This window comes from Myotis lucifugus, unplaced genomic scaffold, assembly GCF_000147115.1.
Source record: "Myotis lucifugus unplaced genomic scaffold, Myoluc2.0 scaffold_239, whole genome shotgun sequence".
NCBI classification, from domain to species: domain Eukaryota; kingdom Metazoa; phylum Chordata; class Mammalia; order Chiroptera; family Vespertilionidae; genus Myotis; species Myotis lucifugus.
Window position 1 is genome coordinate 1,870,760 of NW_005871287.1, and position 9,698 is coordinate 1,880,457.

The 9,698-nt window shown below is 58.5% G+C and overlaps 1 protein-coding gene across 1 annotated transcript in view; it reads right to left on the minus strand.

Moving 5' to 3' along the window:
* Positions 1 to 9,488: 9,488 nt before the first annotated feature.
* Positions 9,489 to 9,698, minus strand: part of CACNA1I (calcium voltage-gated channel subunit alpha1 I) — a 51,550-nt gene continuing 51,340 nt past the window's right edge. The window contains 1 exon segment of the mRNA XM_023762259.1: positions 9,489 to 9,659. Within this exon segment, the coding sequence (XP_023618027.1) occupies positions 9,489 to 9,659 (171 nt within the window).

A 9,698-nucleotide genomic window follows, 5' to 3' on the forward strand; every position in this document is an offset into this window, starting at 1 on the left:
GCGACCCTGACCCGGGTGGGCTCCGGCCACGTGCCCCAGTGCGCCAGCCCGACATCACTTCAGGATAATTTCTTGGCTTGGGGTTTTCCGGACCCCACATCTGGACCTCGACTTACAAGTGTGGGCCTCAGCACGAGCGGAGGGCAGCGTAAGCAAACGTTCCCGTGAAGGGGGCTCCCATCCTGGCACTGCCGCGGCCGGGGCACAGGGTGCCTCGCTCTCTCTTCGCTGGAGCGCTGGGGTTTATAAGCCGCCCTTACACTCGGTACCACTTTGAAGGTCTCAGCTCCCATGGAGGCCTCACTTCCTACGCCCAGTCTTGTATGAGCTCATGGTAAAATGACGTCTTCGTTCCTGCGTCGTGTTAAAACCCCAGGTTCCAGGTTCCCGTGATGGGCAGCTGCCTCGGTGCAGCCGCGGTCAGCATGTGCTTCCTGGTCTGGTGTCCCTAGTTTCTTGGGAATTTCCCGTGGTTCCCTGCCAACTTAGCTGGTCATGGAATGAAGACTTTTGTGGTAACTGATCCTACATGTTTAAGTGTTTTGTAGCAGGAGTGCCTCCTCCGTTACCCCCCACTGCCCCCAGAAGATCTGACTGCAGCAGAATAGCTCTTGCTGGTCCCCAAACATTTCTCCTTCCTTTGGGGTTCACAGCTAGATCACACCCCCAGCCCCACTCCCCCCCACACACAGCCAAGATTGCTCACGTGACTGCGTTCTGTCCGGTGGGACCCGTTTGAGGTCAGGCCATTGAAACCTCCCCCACGATCCACAGGATGAAGATGGAGGAGCCACTGGATGGATGCGCCCGGATCCCTCATCGCTGCTGGGAGAACTACCTTCGGTTTCAGACTTTCCACGAGCAGGACAAAGGCCGCTGGGGTGTGGGGGTTCCCTGCTGTGGCAGCCGGCGCTGTTTGAGAGTACACCGGCGCCCACGCTGCCGGAATCAGTCCCGCATATAGTTGTTGCTCCATTTGGTGTTACATACAGGATCTCCGCAGGGCTCCTGGCTCTCAGGAGGCGGGACCACGGTCCCAGAGCCCAGGGGCTCGCTGGCGTGGCAAATGGGATGATGGTCCGAGAAAGACCCTCCTCCCCTTCCCCGCCTGGTCAGCACCCTGGGCCGGCCACCGAGTCCCCAGACCACTCAGGGAGCTCCTGGGGATCGAGGGCACAGGCGCAGCCACAGGTGACCCCCGGGTGAGAAGGTGATGGCTGCGGTGGGTGCGCGGCAGGGGCAATGGCCCGTTGAGGCTGAGGTTCAGGGCCACACGGAAGACGGAGAACCAGGGCGGCCTTGCCCCAGCCGAGCAGGTGGGATTCGGGGGCAGCAGCCGGAGGGGCCCAGCACGTGGCCCAGAGCTGGCGAGGGCACAGAGCATCACGTCAGCCCACGGCGTGCCTGCCACACTCCCCGTTTCCCGCGGCCTGGACCGGCCCCTGACCGTGAGGAGGGCCTATTTTGGTCACTGCACTGACTCCTCCTTTGCACCTCCCTCCCCTGGTCACCCCGTTTTAGAGCGGAGCCTCTGGATTTTTAGGGGTCAAGAGCGGTGGGAAGGCTGTGATGCAGGTTCGCCCACTCCCTCAGAAGCCCACAGACTTCCAGGCTGGGTAGCTTATGTCACCATGTTCTCCTTGGACGGGAGGAGCCGGCCAGCAAGAGGACAGGCCTTGCAGTCGCTGGTCAGGGCCGGAGTCACGTCACCTCTCGGAGCCCCAGCCCCTGGTCCACGGAGTGGGAATGACAGGGTCCACGTCACCGGCTGGTGCGAGGGTGGAGGGAGAGCAGCCCAGGCCACTGCAAGGCTCACCGTGCGCTGCGGGCGTGGTTACAGCGGCAGCTCATGCGTCGAAGGGTTAGGGTTCGATTCCCTGTCAAAGAGCACACCTGGGCTGCAGGCTCCTTCCTGGGTCCCAGTCTGGGCATGTGAGGGAGGCAACCAATCAATGTGTGTCTCTCCCTCTCTCCCTCCCTCCCTTCCACTCTCTCTAAAAATCAATGGGAAAATATATCCTCGGGTGAGGATTAACCAAAAAAAAAAAAAAAAAAAAAGTGCTCCCCCAGCACCCGTCCCTCTTCCCAGCCCTGTATTCCCACCTCCTACTCCCCTCCCCACATCTGCCCTCACCTGCAGAAGCCTGGGGGGTGCACAGGACCTGTAACAACTAGCATTTTCCCAGGGGGTGAGGGACGTTAGGGCGGTGGTCAGAGAAGGTGACCAAGTGGTGGGAGGGGTGTCGGGTGGGGGCAGCACAGGCTGATGGACCACGCTCCCACCGTCCTCTCTTCCTGCTCCTCGCGGGCGGAAAACTGGGCTTCGAAGGCATGATTCCAGGCGCCGGTGCTCTCACTCGGGGAAGCCTGGCCTGTGTCCCATCGACACTGCCAGGAGCAGGGCTCGAGGCCTAAACGATGGCCTCTTTCCTGGTGAAGAGAAGGACTGGGCGAGGCCCTGGGGACCTGGGGCTATGGTGTGTAGTCCCTCTATGCCAGTCACTGCCGATGGGGGACCCGGCCACGTGGGAGTGAGGTCCCAGAAACCCCCGGCCGGGCGTCGGAGCAGCAGGCCTGGAAGAGAGGAGGCCAGCCTCTAAGGAAGAACAGGCCCGCAGCGACAGTGGGGTCACCCCACCTACTGCACCTGCTCTGGGGGGGGGGGGAAGCAGGGCCGCCTAAGGCTCCACAGCCTCCCCCTGCTACACTAGCGGAGCCTGCACAGACACAGCCCTGGAGAAGGCAGCCACTGTCCCTGATTTCACCCACGCGGCCGGTTGCATCTCTGCTTCAGAGATTGGGAAACTGAGGCACAGAGGGGAACGGCACCCCCAGGCCGACACAGCTCACCCCTTCTGAGCACTCGTACCCGGGGGAATCCCAACTTTGCAGCTTTCTTGATGCGTGACATGGATGGATCAACTCACGTATGCCTCAGTTTCCCACCTGGAAATTAGGAACCAGCATCGCGCCCTGGTGTGCTGGCCGTAAGGATGAACCGAGGTAGCACGTGTGCGAGAGCCTCATCAGATGCTTAGCCCGTAATAAACCTTGATTGCAATTATTATCAGACCACAGAGCCATTATTCTAATCTCCTCCCATTAAGCACTCTGTGAGTATTTGCAAAGTAAGTAATTCTTCCAACATTTCATTATGAAAATTTCAAACACACGGCGAAGTTGAATTTGTAGTGACTACCCATCTACTGTAATGGCAGACTTCTACCATTTACATTTCATAGCACTTGCTTTATCAATATCCACCCATCAACCCATCTTATTTTTTGACATCAGTCCAATTTCCCCCTAAACAATTTAGTGTTTACTGTTTTGCATATAAAATTTACCTATAATGAAATACACAAATCTTGAAAGTCAACTGTTGAATTTTGACAAATGCTTGTGCCTGTGTCACACAAGCCCCTATCACAATAAAGGACATAGCCTTCCTTCCAGAACGTTCCCTCGGGCGTCTTTCTCTCAGTCCTGCCCCTGCTCCCAGGAGGTAAGCACCCTTCTGATTGTTTCCCATCATGGACTCTTCTCACTAACCTTGCCTGTTGTAGAATTTTACCTACGACAGGACGTGATTTCGTAACACGGTACAGTTTGTACTTGTATCAGTTATCTATGGCTGCGTAACAAATCACCCCAAAATTAGGCAACTTAAAACAACTCTTACGATTTCATGGTTTCTGCGGGTTGGGAACCAGTCATGGCTTGAGGGTCCCAACTCTGCAATTGACGTGTTGGCTGGGGCCACATCTCGTCTCCAGGCTCAGCCGAGGGAGACCTGCTAGCGTTGGCGGCATCAGTTGCCCTGGGTGGTGGCACTGAGGGCCTCCTCCCCCGGGGCAGGAGACATGTTCAGTTCCTTGTCATGAGGGCATCTCCAAGTGCCATGGCAGGCGGTTTCCAACAGAGCAAGTGAGTGAGAGGAGCTGGGGTGGCCAGGTGAACGGGCAGGTGTGTGCCCGCCTGTGCGTCTGATGGCCTGGGCACGCCACCTCCCCTCATAGGCTTGCCAGATGCAGCAAATGAAAATGTGAATTTCAGACGAACCAGGGGTAACTTTTTAGTGCAGGTCCCAGACATTGCATGTGACATACTTACACCGAAAAATGTGCTTGTGGTTCATCTGAAATGCACATTTAACTGCGTGTCCTATTTTATCTGGCAGCTCTACTCTGAGGAGTGGCAAGGCTTTTGCATGGCTGACTCCCTCTTGTCCTTTGGGCCCCAGCTCAAATGACCCCTCCCCTGTGAGGTCTTCCCTGAGAAGGACCCTGTGAAAGGACCTCCCCCTCCTCCCCTGAGTCACTCCCCACATCACCTGCTCCATTGCCTTCCGGGGACCCAGGCTCTGATGTGTCTGTTTGCTGTTTCTTACCTGTCTCCTGCTCTGAGATACAGGTTCATGAGCTCAGGGACCTGTTGCTGCTGTATCCTTAGCACCTAGCATAGGCCTAGCACATAGTAGGTGCTCAACAAATGTTTATTGAAAAATGAAAGGGATGCCTCCCTGGGGACTGTGAGAGGATGTGGGGGCGCTGAGCACTTGCTGGTTCTGCCTACCCCACCTGCTCCCACCAGTGACTTGCCCATCTCCTGTGAGGTTCAGGGACAGAGCTGAGCCCAGCCCCTCCCCAAGGACCAACCAGCCTCTGGTCCACAGATTCCCACGATAGCCCAGTTACCATGGCAACAGCAACCCGAGTTCACGGTGCTGGGAGCAGGAGGACGCCTCTCTCCTGGAATGCCACCCCTGAGTCAGAATCTAATTTTCATCACAGCCATAAAAGTAGTTCTGCATAATCGTACATATATTAATACCGAACACGCCAGTGTTTATTTGGTTAAAATTCATGAATTCAGGTCTAAATAAAAAGTGCTGGTGGCTAAAGTTTTTCATTTCCTTTAAATGTTCCTGGGTGTTTTTTTAAAGTCAGTCACTCCCGTTGGCAGCAACTTGCTTTTAATCCCATTGTTAACGGGTGAGGGAGGCCAAACAAAGCAGGTTGCACCCAGGGGCGGTGACTGCAGTGGGAGAGCTAGGTGCTCACTCCCCCCTCCTGGAGGGGCAGTGTGGGCACCGGTCACCCCAGCACCTCCTTCCTGTGTGCCCTGCGAGCACAGTGCCACCTCTCTGGGCCTCAGTTTCCTCACGTAGATAAATGGGGGAGAGGCGTCATTGGTCTTGAAAATCCCTTTGGCTTCCAAAACACAGACCCATCGCTGACTTTTGCTGAGGCTCAGCCCTGCACTAGGCCCTGGGCTGGGAGGAGGGACCATGGTGGCTGCCCTTGGGCTCTGGGACTCAGTCAGGAGACAGACAAAGCCATGGGAATCCGGGAAGGCTGCCTGGAGGAAGTGACGTTTAAGCTGAGACCTGAAGGGACAATTAAACATTAGCCAGGGGAAAGGGGGAAAGGGAGGAAGGGAGGCTAGAGTGGGCCTGGTTTGTAGGACACTGGGGCCAGGCTCAGGCCCTCGGGGCCAAGGAGGTATTTAAACAGGATTGGGATTGGGACAGAGAGAGTGAAACCGGTGCCCAGACACAGTGAAGGGGCTGCCATTGCAAGGCCTGGGCCCCCGATCAGAATATGGCTGATTCCATGGGCTTTGCCTGACTGTCAGGAGAGAAGCCCTCATTCACTTGGGGGCTGGTGGACAGGCCTGAAGCCGGGGCTGCTGGTGGCCACAGGAGAGGAGGGAAGCAAGCATAGACGGAAGGAGAGCCAAGAGGCGGAGAAAGACTGTGTCCTAAGTGACAGCTGGAGCCCTTGATCCAACTGTACCTGAAGCCAGACCACCTCAGGGCTCTTCACTAAGTCATGTCCTTCTTGTTTTTCTTTCTTCCCTCCCTTCCTCTTCTCTCTCTGGCCCTTCCTTTTATTCTTAAGCTCCTTTGAGTTGGTTTTTTTGTTTTGTTTTGTTTTGTTTTGTTTTGTTTTGTTATTTGCAGCCGAGAGAGTCCTGATAATACCCATAATACAAATTCAGGAAATAGTGCCAAAGATAGTAGGTTATGATTCCCGTGTGACCCATCACCCAGGTCCAGCATCTTAGCTGCAGAACCAGAGCATGAGAGCCAGGCCCTGCCTCCTCCCCAGCCCAGCAGCCCCTGACCCATACCCCGGCCATGAGAGGTCCCTGCCATGGGTACTTCTCTAGGTCCCAGACACCCCAGGCCCCAGCCTGGGCTTGAAGGAGGACCCCACCTCTGGGAAACCCCCCAGCTCAACACCCACCTGTGGAAAGAATAGCACAGACGCAGAGGGATTCTGAAATAGGCTTCTGGGTTTTATTCGGAACAACACTGGTGGCGGCTGCCACAGGGTTCCTCTGTGCCCAGGCCATCTGGGCCAGCAGGGACCAGCGCCATCAGCAACTAGGAGGGAGGTTCATTCACACCATAGAAACTGTACAGCGACTGGGAGTGCAGTGGTCACAGCAGCAGAGCCAGGCTGAGGGCTTCCCGGAGGAGGTGGCTTCTGCCCCCTCCTCCGGCCCCAGCTCAACCCGGCTCCACCAGAAACACTGATTATTGCACAAAGACAAAGAGAGTATGTGTAGCGGCTTCTAAGACCCCAAGCCCTTACACAATGCAGCAAAGGGGACCCTGGAAACGAGGCTCCGGGGAAAGGACCTGAAGGGAAGACAGCAGACGGACTGGCACTGTGCGTACTGCGCCTTCTGGGGTGCTGCCTGGTGCAGGGGGGCGGGCGACGGAAGAGGCTTTGGCTGGGGTGGACCACACCCCTGGCCGGTCGTGGGTCCATCTGTGCAGACACCAACGTGCCTGCCAGCCCCCGCTCTGCAGAGCCCTGCAAACAGACAGCGTGGGGAGCTCCCCACCAGCGTCCCCACTCGCCCCAGGGCCGGGCCTGTGGGGATGAGGGCAAGTTTGTGCTTTTGTGACGGACAGGCCGTAGGATCAGGAAGGGCCAAGGGGCCATCACCTAACCCTGCCCATTGCAGCTTGTCCTGGCCAATCACCGCTTCTGTGCCCCAGGCCTGGGAACAGCACTGGGCCTCCAGGAACCAGACCCGTCTCCCATGACTCCCCAGGTGAAACTCCTCTCCTCTAGGCTCAGCTAGTCCCACCCTCAGACACGTCTGCTCTCTCATCACTTCCCGGGTGTGTGCGCACTGCTCTGGGCCACGTGCCTATCGAACAGGGTGACCCTGTGCCCAGAAAGAAGCTGCTGGCCAGTGTCCATGACGTCCCCTGGAGCCCAAGCCCAGTCACCCACTTACCCCAGACAGGAGCCCACTGCCCTCCTCCAGGCTCCGGCACACGGGTCCCTCCAGGAACATGGTGACTAATGTGTGTGCTGCTCCCTCTAACTTCCACTGCTGGGACTGCCCCCCAGTGTGGGGGGGTGGGGAGGACGCGTAGAGCCAGACAGGCCTACCTGCCCCATAGCGAACCCATCAGCACAGCAAGGGAGGCGGCCCCAGGTGCTCTGCAGCAGCTTCGGACTTGTGCCCGGCCTCCCCCTCCAGGGATGGGCCGCCCAGGGGCAGGACAAGACCAAGAGGGAGAGCCTGGCGAACCCCTCACCCTGGAGGCTGCCGTCCTGTACCCTCACCGAGGCCTGCCATCCACACTTTGGGGTGAGGAGTGAGAGCGCCGGCGGTGCAGGGGCAAATCCAGGTCTGACTGCCTTGGCGGCCCAGCTCCACGGCACCAACAGAGGCCTCGGCCAGGCTCTGCCTTCCCTTCCCACCCTCTTTGGACTCAGACCAATTTTTCACATGCCAGGTACTCAGGTGCCGGCCCCCGGGGGTGCCCAGCCTCTTGGCTGCCAGGGCCCTGAGGGATTCTGAGTTGGCCGCTCTGCCTCTCCAGGCCTCAGTCTCCTCACCTGTAAAGTGGGCCTGGCCACCCTCTCCCTCCCTCCCCCCCACCAGCTACTAAGGGAAGGGCTTTGCAGGCCACCAAGCTTACGTCACTCATTACCTCCTTCCTTTGCTGCAGAGCCCCGGCCCCAAGGGTCCCTGTGCCAGCCTGGGAGACACCCAGAGCCTGTCCAAGCAGCGACCCCCACCAGCACCACCTGCCAGCCCGGCCTGAAGCCACGTTCTTTGAGGTCAGGGTTTGGGAACAAGGACAGGCCCCCTAGGCAGGGACCAGACAAACCATCTGAGATCTCAGAGGGAAAAGGCCTGGTTATTGCTAAGTGCAGCATGTCCCACCCCCCATGGCTACCGCCTTCCCCAGTCCTCTTTACACTGACCTGTCTACTCACTTTTAAGAGCTCAGCCCTGACCTAAGCAGTATGTCTGTGAAGTCAGGGGCTCAGTTACTGCCGCCTTCCTAAGGAATACTGAAATAAGTGCACAACTGTTCAAAGAAAAATGCCGTCTGCAAACGGCGTGAGCAGCACTGCTGTATGAAATCCGCTCTGCAGCTTTGGGAAGGTGGGAAAATGAGACGGGTGTGTGTGTGGAGGGGGCGGGGGCTGGCTCCAGGTGACAGGGTGTGAAGGGGGGTGTCCCAGGGCCCAGGCAGGTGCCCACGCCTGCTCCCACCGGGAGGGGAAAAGCCACGGCCAGCACAGGCCAGGGGCAGCCTTGACCTTGCCAGCATCTCAGGGGCTGTCCTGTCTCCTGCTGCCTCCGCTCCTGCCCTCGACCTCCCGGGGGCAAGGCCATAGCAGACCCCCACCCCGGGAAGTGCCCACTGGGGCAGGGGCCTCACCCGGGTCAGAGCCCCCTGCCAGCCTCGGAGTTGCTCGCCACCCCCATCCCAGCCCTAAGAAAATACAACTATCACCCCTGATGTTCTAAAGAAACACATCTAACTGGTTGACTAAGAGTCTGTGGACTCTGGGTGCCTACAAGACTGTTGACACAACTAGACAGTCAGGAACGACAAGACAGACACCCCACTACATGGGGGCAGGGGGAGGGGGCGGGATCTTAGCAGCATTTCTTCTTTAAAGGAAAAAACCGCACCCTGAATGACCTCGCTTTTTCTGAGCCTGTCTCCTGGGCTGTGGGACCCTCGGGGGCCTGAGAGCCCTCTCCAAGCTACTCCCAACCCAGGGGAGACACCAAAAAGTAGGGGCGCTGGTGCCCCAGCAGGACCACCTGCCCAGGGCGGGTCCGGCCTGGGTCCTAAGCATCAGGCAAAAAGCTCTGCCTGGGCCCCAGCCCGCACTTTAGCACTTTCCGGAAGTCATATGCTCTCAGTAAAAAAAATAAATATAGATATATGTCTGTCTCTCTCTATATGTGCATATATATATATACATGTGTCTGCGTGGGGAGGACCACGGCCAGGCCGGTCTGGGCTTTGTCTGGGCCTCAGCCCGCCCAGACCCGACTCCATGGTGCTGGGTGGCCGGGTGCTAGGTGGCCAGGCGCTAGGTGGCCGGGCGCGGGGGCCCGCGGAGTCCAGGCTGTGGCCCAGTATTGCTGTCTGCCCCTGGCTCCTGAGGTAACGAGGTGAGACGGGAGGGCTCTGGGCGCGGCGGCCCTCATCTCTTCCTCTTGCTGGCAGCGTCTGCGGGCTGCAGCTCTCCGGGGGGCTGGGGCGGGCCCCGCGGGTCTTTGCTGTGATCCGCGGCCCAGGAGGGGCTCCGGGCCAGGCCGAGGGCGCGGCGGCCCGGGGCGGCCGGGCCGGCAGCCAGGCTGCTGTGCTGCTGAACCTCGCGCGGCGGGAGCCCCGAGGTGCGGCCGCGGGCAGA